The following is a 17744-nucleotide window of genomic DNA, read 5'->3' as shown; positions in this document are numbered from 1 at the left end:
TCAGGTGGTAAGGTATTCCAAAGAGCGGGGCCCGCTGTAGAGAAGGCCCGGTCTCTGAGTGTAATATGGTGAGTAGATTTAATTGGGGGAACAGTCAGTGATCCTTTGTAGGCTTCTCTGATGGGGCTGGATGATGTGTGTAGTCTGAGGGGGATTTGGAGGTTGAGAGGGGCTAGGGAGTAGATGGATTTATGGATGATGGTGAAGGACTTGTGTAGGATTCTGTAGTGTATTGGCAGCCAGTGTAGATTTATTAGAATGGGAGAGATGTGGTCTCTTCTTTTGGAATTTGTCAGGATTCTGGCTGCCGCATTCTGGAGCATCTGAAGTGGTTTAATGGAAGAGGATGGGAGGCCTAGTAAGATAGAGTTGCAATAATCTATCTTGGAGAATATTACGGATTGTAGGACTGATCTGAAGTCCTGAAAGTGTAGGAGTGGTTTCATTCTTTTGATTACCTGCAGCTTGTAGAAGCAGTTCTTGGTTGTATTGTTGATAAATGTTTTTAGATTCAAGTGTTTGTCCATTACTACCCCTAGGTTTCTTGCTTGTGTAACAATGGTGTTCATTGGAGCAGTTTGTGGGGAGTTGCTGTTTTCGGGTGTGATGAGGAGGAGTTCCGTTTTGGCCGAGTTTAGAATCAGATTTAGGTTTGCGAGGAGTCTGTTGATCTCTTGGAGGCAGTATTCCCAGTGTTTAAGAGTTTTTGTGATAGATTCTTTGATGGGTATCAGAATTTGAACGTCGTCAGCGTATAAGAAATGTTTTAGTTGTAGGTTAGTTAACAGTTGGCATAGGGGAAGAAGGTATATGTTGAATAGCATTGGGGATAGTGAGGAGCCTTGAGGGACTCCTTGTGAGGAATTGTAGCGGGGGGATTCATTATTATTGATTTTAACTTTGTAACCTCTGTTACTAAGGAATGTTTTGAACCATGTGTGAGCCGAGCCTGTTATTCCGATGTCCGAGAGATGGTTGAGGAGGGTGGCATGGTTGACAGTATCGAAAGCTGCCGACAGGTCCAGTAGAATTAGTAGGAAAGATTGTCCTTTGTCCAAGCCCATGATGAGGTGGTCTGTTAGCGATAGGAGTAGGGTTTCAGTGCTTAAAGCCTTGCGAAACCCGTATTGTGTGGGGTGAAATATTTCGTGATCTTCGAGGTAGTTAGAGAGTTGTGAATTGACCAGTTTTTCCAAAATCTTTGCTACAAAAGGCAGGTTGGAGATTGGGCGGAAGTTGTTTGGATTCTTGGGATCCAAGTCTGGCTTCTTTAGTAGTGGTTTCAGAGAGGCAGTTTTTAGGGCGTCAGGGAAGATTCCCTGTGTTAAGGAACAATTTACAATGTCCGCTAGTGGTTTGGAGCCTGGTGGTTTGGAGCTAGTGGTTTCCATTAGACGCCTTCGGACGAAGGGTCTTTCGTGGATCAATGCGTGTAGCACGCATTGCAGCATATCAGTTATATTATGACTCAATACTCCAGAAACCTCTGGAAGAGGGTACAGGAGTATTCCGAATCTCTACCTGACGAATACTAGGAAGGACTCAACAACATCCTTCTCATGGGTCTAGATGCTGGCAAGTATGAAATAAGAGCGGTGTATGATATCTTTGATACCGCCTCCAGGGTTTCCGCAGCAGGTATAAGTGCACGATGTTGGGCATGGCTTAAGTCTTCTGACTTATGACAAGAGGTCCAAGATTGACTAGCAGACCTTCCATGTGCTGGTGACAACTTATTTGGCACTAAAGTCCAAGAAACTGTTGCACAATTAAAAGACCACCATGACACCCTATGTCAGCTGTCTGCCCTTCCTGCGGATTATCCATCCACCACAAAAGATCTTTCAGACAAGATCCTAGACGGTTCACATATAAACCAAGAAGGTATTATCCACCTCAATCTCATCCTCGCCAATCTAAACATCCACAAAGAGGTCAGACTCGTCAGACTAGAACCCCAAAAACCCAACCAGCCCCACAGACAGGTCCAGCTTCGGGTTTTGACTCTCTCCTAGAGAGCAGCAGCCAATCTCTTCCTTCCCATGTCACTCCAGTAGGAGGCCGCTTGTGCCTCTTTTCCAATCTATGGCACATCATCACGACGGATCAGTGAGTACTAACTGTTGTAACCCAAGGATACCATCTCAACTTTGTCACTATACCACCTAACGGGTTGTCCCATCCACTCGCAAATCCAAACATTCACTCCCCGCTCCTCAAAGCAGAGCTCTTGACCCTTCTACACTCAAATTCTGTAGAACCAGTACCTCAGCAGCATTGGGGTCAAGGGTTCTACTCTCGTTACTTCCTGATTCCAAAAAAATCAGTAGGCATTCGTCCAATTTTGGACTTACGTGCCCTAAACAAATATCTCAAAAAAGAAAAGTTCCGAATGGTAACCTTGGGTACCCTGCTTCCGTTAATTCAAAAGAAAGATTGGCTCTGCTTTCTAGATCTGCAGGAGGCTTACGCACACATTGCGATATACCCTCCTCATCGCAAATACCTCAGATTCACAGTAGGTCAACACCACTTTCAGTACCTTGTACTACCATTTGGGCTCGCATCAGCTCCATGAGTATTCACAAAATGCCTCGCAGTGGTAGCAGCCCATTTAAGGAAGAACAATGTTCACGTCTATCCGTACCTTGACGATTGGCTTATCAGGGCTCAGACACAGAAGGGAGCATTTCAGTCATTCCGTTACTCAATCAATCTACTCCAGTCACTGGGGTTTCTTATCAACTACCCCAAGTCAAATCTGACTCCATCTCACACAATATCATTCATAGGAGCAGATCTCGACACGATCCAAACAAAAATGTTTCTTCCACAGAGCAGGGCACAATCATTATCCATGATAGCAAAATCAGTACAATCTCGCCGAACCATTACGGCTCGTCATCTCTTGACCTTACTGAGTCACATGGCATCCACAGTTCATGTAACTCCCATGGCTTGCCTGGCCATGAGAGTGTCACAATGGACTTTAAAATCCTAGTGGTCCCAGTCAAGTCAAAAGATGTCTCACATTGTCCACGTCACCAACCATCTTCGTCTCTTCCTGGTTTGGTGGATTCAGGAGTCCAATCTCCTATTAGGACTACCTTTTCAACCTCCAAAATCTCAAATCATTTTAACCACCTGCTACAGGTAATCCACCCTGGCTTTGGGAGCCCATGTCAACAACCTCCAAACCCAGAGAATTTGGACCAAGGCGGAGTCAAAGCATCAGATAAACTTTCTGGCACTCCAGGCAATTCGATATGCCCTCTTCGCCTTTCAAGATTGTCTCTTAAACAAAGTAATCCTGATCCAAACAGACAATCAGGTAGCAATGTGGTATCTGAACAAGCAAGGAGGCACAGGCTCTTATCTGCCATGCCAAGAGACAGCGCAGATATGGGCCTGGGCTCTCTCCCATGCCATGCTACCGAGAGTGACCTACCTGGCAGGTGTGGACAATATACTAGCGGACAACCTCAGTTGGGCCTTTCATCCCCACGAATGGTCCCTAAACCCCGCTGTAACAAACCACATATTTCTCCTGAGGGGTCATCCCCAAATAGACCTCTTTGCGTCACCACACAACCACAAAGTGCCCAATTTCTACTCTCTACACCGCAGTCACAAGACATCTCCACGAGATGCTTTCACCCACACGTGGTCAAAGGGTCTCCTCTATTCTTACCCTCCACTTCCACTCATCAGCAAGATTCTCGTGAAGTTACAGCAGGACAGGGGAACAATGATGCTCTTAGCCCCTTACTGGCTGAATCAGGTCTGGTTTCCCATCCTTCGAGACCTATCAGTCCAACAACCCAACAACATTGGGCACGAACCCAATGCTAATAACGCAGAACAACGGTCTATTACGTCATCCCAACCTCCATTTACTGTCCCTGACAGCTTGGATATTGAAAGGTTGATTCTGCAATCTTTAAATCTTTCAGATAGTGTATCCCAAGTCCTCATAGCTTCACGAAAGCCTTCTACCAGAAGATCGTATTGTGCAAAATGGAAAAGATTTTCATCGTGGTGCGCAACAAAGGAAATAGACCCTTTTTCCTGTTCCATAGTAAAATTCCTAGACTACCTCTGGCATCTTTTGGAATCTGGGTTACAGACTTCCTCTATTCGAGTGCACATTAGTGCTTTTGCTGCTTATCACAAAGGTATTGAAAATACTACGATATCAGCACAACCACTCATGGCTTGCTTCATGAGAGGTTTACTGCAACTTAAACCTCCACTACGCCCTCCAGTTCCTACATGGGACCTTAATGTTGTTCTAGCACGACTTATGAAACCTCCTTTTGAGCCCTTACACTCCTGTGAGCTTTGCCATCTCACTTGGAAAGTGATCTTTCTAGTAGCCATAACGTTCGCTAGCAGAATCAGTGAGTTACATGCACTAGTAACATATCCATCTTATACTAGGTTCCTTCACGACCACGTGGTACTCCGTACTCACCCTAAATTCCTGCCAAAAGTAGTCTGAGTTTCATTTAAATCAATCTATAACTCTTCCTACCTTTTTTCCAAGACCTCACTCACAACCAGGTGAGCGAGCTCTCCATTCCTTGGACTGTAAACGTGCTCTTGCCTTTTATTTAGATCATACTGCGGCCCACAGGAAGCCCACCCAACTATTTGTCTCTTTCGATAAAACCAAATTGGGATCTCCGGTAGGCAAACAGACCATATCTACCTGGCTAGCAGATTGCATTTCTTTTTGCTATCATCAAGCAGGACTTCCTCTGCAGGAACGTGTTAAAGCACACTCCGTAAGAGCAATGGCAACGTCAGTGGCACATTTCCGTTCCGTACCTCTTGCGGACATCTGTAGAGCTGCCACATGGAGCTCCCTCCATACATTTGCAGCTCATTATTGTCTTGACAAAGCTGGCAGACAGGATTCCATCTTTGGCCAATCGGTTCTATGTAACCTGTTTCCCATATAATAACTCAACTTCCTTCCTGCGACCTAGGGAGATGATCAGGATGCCCAGCTAACCAAAACTACCACAGTTGTTGTGCCTGTTGCACGTCGTTAAGTATTTTGGCTATTTGACATTCGGGCACCCTGTAGCTTGCTAATCACACACATGTGAGGACTACCATCCTGCTTGTCCTGTGAGAAAGCAAATGTTGCTTACCTGTAACAGGTGTTCTCACAGGACAGCAGGATGTTAGTCCTCACGGAACCTGCCCGCCACCCCCTGGAGTTGGGTCAGTTTACATTTTCTTATTTTATTTTTCATTCACACTTTACTACAAACGAGAGTGAAGGGGGACCCCTGCTGGATGCAGGGTTGGTATCATGCTGGGCATGCTCAGTGGTGCCAGTCAAAGTTCTAGAAACTTTGACAAAAGTGTTCTGTGATTGGACTCCATCCTGATGATGTCACCCACATATGAGGACTAACATCCTGCTGTCCTGTGAGAACACTTGTTACAGGGAAGCAACTCTGCTATCTGCTGTTATATGCTGTGTTTTAATAGTCCTGAAAGCTTGTATGTTAATATATTCATAACCCTTATCTAAGGAGATCCTTTCTATTTAACTTCCGCTGGTTTTAGTTTAACCAGGTATCTTTCTATACTTTCCATAATTACAAATGGTTACAAAGAAGATGAATTTAAATTAATGCATGTATGCCCATTTTTTTTAAAATTCCAAAATAATTTGTCTATTTTAGCACATGGAGCGCACTTTGATAAGGCAGACACAACCTTTGATGCCTGAGAATAAGGTGAAGCCTATAGATGTGGTTAGTGCAATTAGTGTAGCTGGGTTCAAAAAAGGTTTGGATGAGTTCTTGGAGGAGAAGTCCATTAACTGCTATTAATCAAGTTTACTTAGGGAATAGCCACTGCTGTTAATTGCATCAGTAGCATGGGATCTTTTTGGTGTTTGGGTAATTGCCAGGTTCTTGTGGCCTGGTTTTGGCCTCTGTTGGAAACAGGATTCTGGACTTGATGGACCCTTGGTCTGACCCAGCATGGCAATTTCTTATGTTCTTATGTTCACATGCCAAGTATCTATCTCCTTGTTTTTTTAGGATGCTCTTGCAGCTTTGGAAACCCCCGGAGGTCCAAGTCAGCGCATGAGGAAACTGAGTACTCCTTTGTCAGAAGTCATAGGCAGGAACCTGAAACTGGCTCTGGCAAGCAGCACTCGTCAAACAGCTGCTCTTACTGCTAGCCCTCAGCTGAAAGCGCCTCAACAGGAAGTGGTATGTGGGGCCATTTTTAAACTAAATTGGAAGAGGAAAGGTGGAATCAATCTTTTTCAGTTGTGCTGCTGTATAATGTGAACAATAAGATTATCTATCCTGATGAATTTGTTAATGGGCTGTAATTTTTGTGTTTGCATTTTACTCACTGGCACTATAACTTCTTGGCACATTACCAGTTTTGAAGTAGCAGTCAATCTGTGATTTATGGCTGCTCTCAACTAGCTGAAAAAAACTCACTAGATCTGTGTATTCATATGTAACATTCACCATTGTATTTGAAAATCATCCTACCATTTTAAAAAGCTAGTTGTGTGTGTGCTTGGGCTTTGTTGGCTTTGTGCATACCACAGTTCCCAAGATATTGCAGCAGGAGGAGCAGTGAATGGTATAGCTAGCAAGGAGCGTAGGCCCAGTATGCCAAAAAGGAGGCTACACCCACCGAACATGTGTAGTGCCAAGGACCAGCAGTACCACAGCTACCATGGAGCAGAGGCAATAATGGGACCAGTACAGCTCGTGGAGAAGCCAAGCCCTGCCAACCAGGGCAGAGCAGAAACTATCACAGGACTAGGTGGGGAAGTGCAGCAGAAAGGCAGGTATGGGAGAGAAGATGGGGAGCAATTTGTACTGCATTCACCCCATCATTTTTGATGGCCTCTTTGACTAGTAAAAGAAAAAAAATACAAGGGGAAATGATTGCAAAATAAGTGTTTTTGTATTTTCTCCAATAGAAGTGTATAGTGCAACTTATCAGTACTATATCCCTCATGGCATAATTTCTGAAAACTTTAAAAAAAAAGGTCACAAACCAACAGTTACAAAAAATTTACAATCTATAAATAAACTTTGTTGGAGAAATGTCTACCTAAAACAAACATCTCCAACAGCGAGGCATTTCATACTTACATAGCCTATGAAGCTGGTACTTTTGATGAAACTAAAGAGGTTTACTATCAGCAAGATAATCACATAAAAAAACATTTGTTTGCTTGTTTTTTTTTAAGGAAAACAATTTTTGATGCAAAAAGACATTTAAAGCAACCCTGATGCAGGTACATTGCAACATAAAACATGTCTTTCTCATGGAGAATTCCAGTCATATTTCAATATACATTTTTGAAGGGCTAGCCTGATAGCTTACTGGTATCGTGCAGCTATCCTATGTGTTGTCCTGGGGCCAGTTCCCAGACCTGACTCATGCTTCTTGGGTTGGCTGGTATTGGAGATGTAGTGGAGGCAGCATTTATGGGCCAAGAAAGGGAGTCCCAGTCATTACACAACAGTGACACACTAATGGCTGGCTAAAAGCACACTTTTTCTGGATTCCAGTTAAATAGTGTATGCTAGTAGAGGTTATGGCATTGAATTTAGACCTCCTAATGGCCAATCAAAACAAAACAGTCACAAAGCAGAAAAGGTTTGTACAAAGGTTCATAAACTAAATCACCCAGCACAGGCACTCTGCAATCCTCACAAAATTCAAATATTTATTTTATATATATTTTTTTTTTTATTCCTTGTTAACCATATTGCCGATTCTGAAGAATTGCCCAAAGTGGTATATAAAAACATGCATAATGTACATTAAACAAACTAAAATGAACAAACATTGTAGATGCTATTACATTTCATGAACTCAGTACATATCACCCAGCTTTTGTACACGCCAACCTTAAGGTTCTTTTGTCTTACCCACCAATCACATAGATGTATTTATAACAAACACTGCAAGCCCACATTGAAACAAAAACCATCTGGGATTATGGAAAAGCCAAGTCTTAATCTTATGGTGAAAGGTTACACAATCTCATTCCAATCTGATATCTATTGGTAAGGAATTCCATAATATGAGGGCTGCTGGTAAGAATGTCCTGGATCATAATCACACATATCGTATCTCCCTAAAAATAGGTACAACTATGCTTGCTGATTAGATCTTAACTGCCAGTTTGATGTATATATTTCAGTCTGCTGCTCAAATATTTTGGATCCTACTCCAAAGAGCACAGGTTAATACTAGTAACTTAAGCTGGATATGTCCTTTAATTGGTAGCCAATGGAGTATATGTAACACCAGAGCCATAGATGCCCTTTGAGAACTCTGAGACACAATCCAAACAGCTGTATTTCAAACTACTTCTTGCCTGTGCATGAGTCTTTCACGCATAGACCATTACAATTTCTAGCTGAGAAGTAACTAAAGCTTGCATCATGGTTTTAAAACATCAAGCGTCTAAAAAGGGACAAAGTCTCTTAATTATTTTGAGTTTCTTAGAAACTGATTGAGTTGTCTGAGAAATATGTTGCTCTAATGAAAAGTCAGATTCCCTGTACGTACCCGGATCAGTCCAGACAGTGGGTTATGTCCCCCTTCCAGCAGATGGAGTCAGAGAAAAACTCGAAGTGCACCCTCATATAAGCAGGTGCACCCTCTGCGCCCTCTTCAGTATTAAGTATTCTTCTGACTCCAGCAGATGCGAGTGTTAGAACCTGCGGTTCTCCCTCTTTACTTGTATAGATAGAACATTAGCTTTTTTTTCCTCTCTTTTGCTCTTGTTCTTTCTGAGGATGAATCAAGTTTAATACAAAAAAAAAAAGAGAAAGCAGCAGTTGGAGCCTCAGTGCTTAGGCACTAAAGAACTTGCAGGCAGAACTGTCTCCATTTCTATCTTGTATTGGTCTTGTGGGTAAGTTCTTTCTCATTTTCCCCACAGATTTTAAATATTTCTGATTCCTTTTGGGGTGAAAGTTGGTGGTCCAACCTCTCCCCCTTTACCAATGCTTAACTGCCCTGAGAAGCCGTGTTCCTCGGGGCAGTTTCAGCAGAGACGCGTCATTCCTCTGCTCTAAAGAAATCAATCAATATTCAATATACCACAGCATTGGTTTTTCTCTGAGCGGATGTTTTGCTTACCCGCTCTCTCTCTGGGGGTGCTTTTTCAGCAGCTCTCTGCTCCTCTCCCTCCTCCCATGCTGCGATTTTCACAATGTGGTGCCTGTGGAGAGCCCGGGTCCCGGCTCTCCAGAGAAGGCATATGCTCAAGGTGCCTCCCCCGCGGGAAGGGTCCCTCGACACTGGCTCCTCACGCGGCAGCCCGTTCTCAATCGCACCGGACTCAGGGGGTGTCAGCTCCGTTCCCATCTGATGCGGGAACAGCGGTCATTTTGAATTCTGTGCCGGCTGCTCCTGAGCAGCCTCTGAGGATTTAGACGCCGGATTTTCGCCGTCACTGCCGATCCTGACCCCTGTGAACCCTCCGGACCTGGCTGCAACTTTGGGAGCAATTTTGGGGGGCCCCCCCCTAATATATCTTCCTTGGCCCCCCCCCAGGCTTTTTTCAATGGATTTTGTCCTCCTTTTGCACAATTCGTATCTAGCCAAATTGCAGCAACAACAAGATCCACTTCCAGGCTCCCCCCCCGCCAAAGTAAGCAGGCTGGCTGATCCCCAGGATGTCGCGGGGTCAGGGGCTATTCCGGGGTCCTCCAGGGTCTGGCTGGTCTCCCATCCGGTTTTGTTTTGTTTTTTAATTTTATTAACAATTTTTATTGCTTTCAACACAATTTTAGCCACGAAACATCATGGCTAGCAATACAATATACAATATAACAATACAGCAATACATTTTTACATCATCAATGCATCCCTTCCCTCCATCCCACCCAGTATGCTTCATATGTACAGTTCCTTTGAAGAGGTGTAAGCATGATTAGTGGTGATGATCATCATCTGTTGATAAAGAGAGAAACTAGACAAAGGTAAGACAAAGATATAATATGTCAACTGAAATTGTAGAAGGTGAGTTGGCGCCAGGATAGGGAAGATTCTCAGATGAGTTGGAATTGGTTGAGTTTGACGTTTAACTACTGTAAGTCTACATAACGTGCACATTTTATCCAGACGGGACAATATCTCAGGTCTGGTAGGGGCCCACGCCCGTTTCCATGCAGTTGCAATTTCCATTTTCGTGGCAGTGCTGAACTGGTAGATGAGAGATTGTTCCTCGGGAGAGAAGGAATCCACAGGTTTATTAAGGAGGGCTGTGGCCGGTGTAAACTGGAAATGTGACTTGAGCAGGTCTGTAAGAATCTTAGACATATCCTGCCAGACTGGTTGAATATATGGGCATGTCCACCATATGTGGAGGTAAGATCCCTGTTGTAAACATTGGTGCCAACACTGGGTTAAAAGTGACGCGCAAATTGTGTAGCCGAAGAGGAGTATAGTGAAAACAGTAAAGTACTTTATAGTTGGCCTCCATGATCCAAGTAGAGTTGGAGCCCGTAGCAGTGCGCATTATGATGGACGCCCATTCCGCTTCAGTAAAGCTGCAGTCTAAGTCTTTTTCCCAGACGCTAACATGTCGAGGCTTGAAAGGTAGTTTAGTGTTTAGTAATTTGTAAGTCTTTGATAGTAGATCCGGGGTGTTCTGAGGGCAGAACTATAACCTTCAAAGAGAGATTGTGCCGAGGCTATGGAGTTGTTCTTAGTATTATGAGAGAGAAAGTGTTTAATTTGCAAAAAGGATAAATATTCAGAAGAGGGTAAATTATACATTGATTGTAACTCATCAAACGTAATAAATTTCCCCTGTTTATAGAGATGAGAAAATTGGGTAATCCCCTGTTCTTTCCATAGTCTAAAAGCTTGTATAGGGTATACCTGGTGTAAATAGCATATTATGAAATAATGATGTTTGTAGGAAATAAGAGGTTGTACCCACCAACCTATGTTTCCAGGCATGCCCAGGTATTCATGGTGAGTCTAGTAGTTGGTGCTATATTAGAACATGGTCTCCACGTGTTATGTGGTTGCCAGGGCAAGGCCTGTATTGGCATATCAGAGAGCCAGGCTTGTTCCATTTGGGCCCATTGTTTAGGGTCTCGGAGACAGTGCCAATCTATGATGGGGCGTATCTGAGCAGACACATAATACCACATTAAGTTTGGGAAGTTCAAACCTCCATGCTCTTTAGTTTGATATAGCGCCGCTCTTGCTACCCTAGGTGGTCTGTGTCTCCACAGAAAGCGGAGTAATTTTCGTTGCCAATTATTTATTGTAGGACGTGAGATTGCTATCAGTAGAGTCTGAAATAAATAAAGAAATCTAGGCAGGATATTCATTTTGAGTGTGGCAAGTCGGCCAAGCCATGACAACTGTAGACATTCCCAATTGCTTAAATCTTGGTCTATTTTCATTTTCATTTGTACAAGTCAGATATTTTTTTACCAATGTAAATTCCCAAATATTTAATTTTGGTGGGTGCCCATTTAAAGGGATGACGTGCTTTTAGGAGGGATTCTTGCTGTGTAGAGCAAGATATGTTCAAGATTTCAAACTTATCCCAGTTTATTTTAAAACCAGAGACCTTGTTGAATTGGGCTAGTTCAGATTCGATTTCTGGTAGTGAAGAGTCATGATGACTGACAGTAAAATATCGTCGGCAAATAATGACATTTTGTAGGTTTGGGGTCCCAGTGTGAATCCCTGGATCAGAGAATTATTCCGTATGTGGATAGCGAGAGCTTCCAAAAAGATAGCAAATAGGAGAGGGGACAAAGGACACCCCTGTCGAGTGCCTCTTTGCACTGTGAAGGGATTGGAATATCCGCCATTAATTTTTAGACAGATGGTGGGGAGGTTGTAAACTAGCTTGTATTCAATTTAAGAAAAAGTTAACGCAGTTCATTTCTGTCAGCGTGCGAAGCAGAAAAGGCCAGTGGACCATGTCAAAGGCCTTCTCTGCATCAATGGCCAATAATAGGGTGGATAATGATTGTTTAGAGATTCCCCATAGTATGTTTATGATTTTTCTCAAGTTATCACTTGCCATACGACCGGGGATGAACCCTGCTTGATCTGGGTGAATTATTTGCGCTATAAAGCTGTTCATCCTATCTGCTAAAATCTTGGCTAATAATTTTAAATCAAGATTTATCAAAGAGATGGGCCTGTAAGATGCACATAATGCAGGGTCGCGGCCTGGTTTAGCTATTATGGTAATACTAGCTAGATTAGAATTTGGGAGAAGCGAACCTCCTGTACGAATAAAATTATAATGCTTCTGGAGATGGTAGACAAGTTGTGGTCCAAATGTTTTGTAGAATTTGGCTGTTAGGCCATCAGGACCGGGTGCCTTGCCCACTTTCAAATTTTTTATGGTGGTTAGAATCTCACCAGTAGAGATTTCAGCATTAAGAAGTTCATTTGTGTCTGGAGGTAGACGAGGTATGGGCACTGATTGTAAATATTGAGCTATGTCTGTCTCAGAGATGTGAGTTTCAGCAGAGTACAGAGTCTGATAGAATTTAAGGAATTGCTGCGTAATGGCCGAGTTAGATGATTCAGTTTGTCCCGCATCGTTCTTAATTTTGAGAATGTGATTCTGGTACGTAATTTTTTTCAATTTATGGGCAAGAAGTTTACCTGCTCTGTTACCTCCTTCAAAATGTTCCTGACGTGTGAGTAATAGTTGGTGAGCTATATTGTCTAGCCCTAGCCTATGGAGGTCCTCCCTGGCTTTAGTGAGGTCCGCTAATAATTTAGGGGTCTGTTTTTGCATGTGCTGATGTGATAATGTAGTGATGGTGTCTCTAAGGCGAGATTTGGCAGCCTCTTTCTCCTTTTTCAAGTAGGATGTTCTAGAGATGAAATATCCACGAATATATGATTTGAAACAATCCCATACTACCAGAGGAGATTGTACAGACTCTGCATTGATTTGTAAAAAATCTAAAATGACTTGAGCCATGTCTTTGGTATGAGATATATCATGTAGGAGGGAGTCATTTAATCGCCAGAAGCGTCGACCTTGAGATGTATAGGAACTATGTAAATCTATGGAAATAGGAGCATGATCAGACCAGGTGATAATACCCAGCTCCGCTTTCTGAATCAAATGGTATAAAGATTTATCAACCATTAGGTAATCTATTCTAGAGTAGGAATCATGTACTTTTGAATAAAAGGAATAGGAACGTGAGTGGGGGTATTTAGCTCTCCAAGCATCTACCAGACAAAAATCATTCATTAACTCCTTAAGGGCGCATGAGTGAGTGGAAGCAATAGAGTATGTCCTTTAGAGGTGTCTAAGGATGGTGAGAGCGCTACATTAAAATCAACTCCCAGTATGATGGTGCTATTTTGGTACTGTAGTAATAGCTGGTGTAATTCCTTAAAGAAACGAACTTGGTCAGAATTGGGGGCATAGACATTAAGCAGAGTGTATACCCTCTCATCAATCTTAACATGGAGAAGTAAATAACGACCATTAGGGTCAGACTTACAAAAAAAATACAGTCAACGATTAGGTTAGAGGCGAACAGTATTCCCACACCAGTATATTTGGCAGATTTATTATTGGCTGAATAATATTGAAGATGAAATTTAGCAGATTTCATGAAGGACTCATATCTCTGGGAGAGATGTGTTTCCTGTAGAAAAACTATCGTAGGGGACAACATATTAAGCTCCTGAAATAGAAGAGTTCTTTTTTGAGGTGAATTTAATCCCTTATTATTTAGGGATAGCAATCTGATTGGTATCATATTACTAAATCATCAATAGGATATGCTGGGAATACAGTCCATCAGGTATTTCACATATAAGTGAACATAACTTGTAAGGTCTTTACATAATGAGGCGCAATCTAAGTTATTAAAGTAGGAGGCAATTTCTTGCATCAAAGAATTATTCCTTCCATGAGGGGGAGGTGATTTCAACAGTGACACATAGCCAACTAAAGTTACCGTGCATACAGAAAAGAAAAAGATGTCTAAAGAAGCATACAACCCCTGAGGACTACAAAGGTCCTCGTAAACTTCATAGAAGCCTGCCAATCCCTCCTGGCAGGTAAAGTCCATCTCTATACCAGGGGGGTACACGACTACAACGAGAAGAGAGAGCAGCCCCCAACCCCTGCCTCTGCCTGTACTTAAACAGAAGTTGCCTAGAAAGGCGTCTAAATGCATACCATATCCTGATAAAACATTAAAAGGAGAACAAAGATATTATAGTGTAAAGCCTAACATGAATATAATGCAAAATACAGCTGTGTTTCACCCTGTAGCCTTATTGAGGAGAAAAGAACAGCTCAGGTGGAGCTCTGGCTGTGCCGTGAACCGCCAGACTGTCTGCACAACCTGCTGTTCCGTTTACCCGCTCTCTGCCAGGCTGGATAGGGTGTATGGCTTGATGGTATTATGGCTTCTTTAGCCTTGGGATGAGTGCTGGCGTACCCACGTGAGACTAGAAGGGGTTGCGCATCTTCAGGAGTCATGATGGCGTGTGTGATGCCATCCAAGGTGACAGCCCAAATGGGTGCAACCAGTGGTATTTAAGATTGCAACTGCGGAGAAATACTGTGACTTCACGGAGCGAGGATTTATTTTGCAGGGTAGCAGCTGAAAGATCTGGGAAAACAGAGATATTATTGCCATCCCATTTCCATGTAGTTTGAGATCTAGCTGCTTGCGCTACTTTCTCTTTAATAGAATAGTCAGCAAAGCAAACAATGATATCCCTGTCACGAATGGCAGGTGATCTTAAAGCCCGGTGTGCTCTAACAAACTTTATTTCAGGAGCGGTGAAGTCGGGCATGGTATTTGCCTCCATTAACAAATGGAGACAAAAGGCTTCCCGGAGTCCAGGAAGCCCCGAAATCTTAAATTACCCCGATGGGCTCTGTTTTCAAGATCCGCAATTTTTATCTTAAGCTGCTGAGTCTCAGTCTGCAGATTGTGGCATGCTGTGGTATTAGTTTTGCTAATTTCAGTTTGGCAGTCCACACGGGTATCGAGTTCATCAACTCGGTGCCCCACTGCGGAAATCTCCTCCCTCAGTTCTTCCACGTGTGCCATGAGTTCAGAGCAGTAAGCTTTAAGGTCTACTCTAATATTAGCAAACCATTTGCGAAACTCATCGCGACTAGGGTGGTTGGGGCTATTAAGCGCTGCATTATCAGTGCTTGCATTATTTTTTTGCAGGACTCAGAGATCACGCACTGTCGCCATCTTCAATATCAGACGCGGCTTCCTCAGGGCCCTCAGCAGCATGTCTACCATCTTTACTAAAAGAAAAACGTTGAAAGTTGGTGTTTTTTTTCTTTGTGGTCATTGTGGTACTCACAGCAGTATATGTTGACAATTTGGAGTCGATTGGGTGATAAATTAGGCTCGGATGCGTAGCGATAATGAAGGCTTTGGCAGGAACACACTATTTAGGCTGCCATCTCTTGTCGTGACGTCACTGCCCCCTCCTCCCATCTGGTTTTGCCTGCTCCTGCGCCTCAGGATCCCATAGATCCTGATCTGGATGATCCGACATCTCGCATGCTGGTTGAAGGGGATGACCCTAGGGTCTTGCACCTTTTCCAACAGGATGAACTGGACCCTTTAATCCCTCATGTCCTCAAAGAATTGGATATTAAGGCTCCTGAGGCCACCCCTGGCACCAGTGCTGCTGCTAAGAAAGGGGGGAGCCTGTCTTGGCAGGACTACGCCCGCCAGCAAAAACATTTCCTTTCCACGAGATGCTTCTCCAATTATTGTCGAGAGAGTGGGATACTCCTGATGCCACTCTACGAGTGGCCAGAGCTATGGACAAACTCTATCCACTTCCAGAAGAGTATCTGGATCTTCTCACGGTTCCCAAAGTGGATGCTTCGGTCTCGGCTGTCACTAAACGAACGACCATTCCGGTCACAGGAGGAGCTGCTCTCTGGGATCTTCAAGACCGCAAGCTGGAGGTGTACCCCAAAAGGATTTTCGAGGTTTCTGCCCTGGGAGTCAGGGCCGCTGTTTGTAGTTCACTTACGCAGCGTGCAGGACTCAGATGGTTTCAACAACTGTTTAGTGCACAGCAGCTACCTCTGGAGGAAGCGCAACAGGCAGAACATCTGGAATCTGTCATAGCTTATGGGAGCGGATGCTCTATACGACCTCCGGGTGCTGGCCAGGTCAATGGTTTCAGCAGTCTCTGCTAGACATCTCCTCTGGCTACGGAATTGGTCAGCGGATTCCTCCTCCAAGACTCAGTTGGGATCATTGCCCTTCAAGGGGAAGTTGCTTTTTGGAGAAGATCTGGACCAGATCATTAAATCTCTTGGAGAGAACAAGGTGCGTAAGTTGCCTGAAGATTGTCCTCGGAACCCCAGGTCGTTCAGCTCCACTAGAAGCCGTTTCAGAGGACAGCGGCGCTTTCGTCAGTCCAGACCGGTCTCCCAGAAACCGCCCTTGTCTCGCTCTCAATCCTGGTCTCATTCCTTTCGGGGTCGGAGGCCAGCCCGGGATAGTCTCTCCAAGACGTCCCCTTCCAAATCTTCCCAATGAAGGTGTGCCGGCCCACTCTTCGAACCCCAGGATAGGGGGGCGAGACTCCCTCTTCTACGAGGAGTGGGTCAAGGTTACCTCTGATTTCTGGGTCCTGGATATTATAAAGCATGGCTACGCTTTAGAATTTTCTCGCCCCCTAAGGGACAGGTTCCTCTTCTTTCCAAGCGGACCAGTGAAGAAGCAGCTCACAGTGCGTCAGATGCTCGACTGTCTCCTAGCCCTGGGAGCCATCCTTCCAGTGCCTCTGGCGGAACATGGGTCAGGCCATTATTCCATTTACTTCGTAGTTCCCAAGAAAGAAGAAGGCTCCTTCCGTCCAATTCTCGATCTCAAGACGGTCAACAGAGCCCTCAAGATCCCTCACTTCCGGATGGAAATGTTGCATTCCGTCATTGCGGCGGTTCACCGAGGAGAGTTTCTAGCATCCTTGGACCTGACGGAGGCTTATCTGCACATCCCTATCTTCAAGGAACACCAGCGTTTTTTGCGCTTCAAGATTCTCGGTCAACATTTTCAGTTTCAGGTCTACCTTTCAGCCTAGTGTCTGCTCCTCGCACTTTCACCAAAGTAATGGTGGTGGTGGTGGCGGCAGCCCTGCGAAGAGAGGGAATTCTAGTTCATCCCTATCTGGACGACTGGCTCATCCCAGCGAAATACAGGAACCTGTGTCAGCAGAGCCCTATGTCTCCTCCGCTCTCTAGGTTGGATCATCAACTTCGCCAAGAGCAGTCTCAGTCACTGGATTTCTTGGGAGCATGCTTCGATTCCAGTGTGGGTAAGGTCTTTCTTCGCCCGGACCTGGCCTGGTCCCTAATCTCACAGATACAGTGCTTCAGTTGCCTCCCGCTCCCCACAGCATGGGATTATCTGCAGGTGCTGGGCTCTATGGCCTCAACTATCGACTTGGTTCCTTGGGCCTTTGCGCATATGCGACCATTGCAGAGAGCCTTACTCTCCCTCTGGAAACCAGTATCCCAGGAGTTTCAAACCCTCCTGCTGCTGTCAGACTTGACCAAGGACAGCCTGAGCTGGTGGCTCAGTCTGGAACATTTATTGCAAGGAGTGAACTTGGAGGTCCCTCAGTGGGTGATCATCACCGCAGACGCCAGCCTCTCCGGCTGGGGGGCTGTATGTCAAGCGCAATCGGCTCAGGGCCAGTAGACGTCGCTT

General features: G+C 44.4%; 1 protein-coding gene across 3 annotated transcripts in view; it reads left to right on the top strand.

Annotated features, from left to right (window-relative positions):
* Nucleotides 1-17744, top strand: part of TOPBP1 (DNA topoisomerase II binding protein 1) — a 248317-nt gene that overhangs the window by 108863 nt on the left and 121710 nt on the right. For all 3 annotated transcript variants that reach the window (XM_029589328.1, XM_029589327.1, XM_029589329.1), the window contains exon 15: nucleotides 6066-6239. In XM_029589328.1, coding sequence (XP_029445188.1) covers nucleotides 6066-6239 — 174 coding nt within the window. The remainder of the gene's footprint in view (nucleotides 1-6065; nucleotides 6240-17744) is intronic.

The sequence above is a fragment of the Rhinatrema bivittatum genome, chromosome 2, assembly GCF_901001135.1.
Source record: "Rhinatrema bivittatum chromosome 2, aRhiBiv1.1, whole genome shotgun sequence".
NCBI lineage: Eukaryota > Metazoa > Chordata > Amphibia > Gymnophiona > Rhinatrematidae > Rhinatrema > Rhinatrema bivittatum.
Note: the sequence above shows the minus strand (reverse complement) of the source record. Positions and strands in the feature narration are given on the sequence as shown.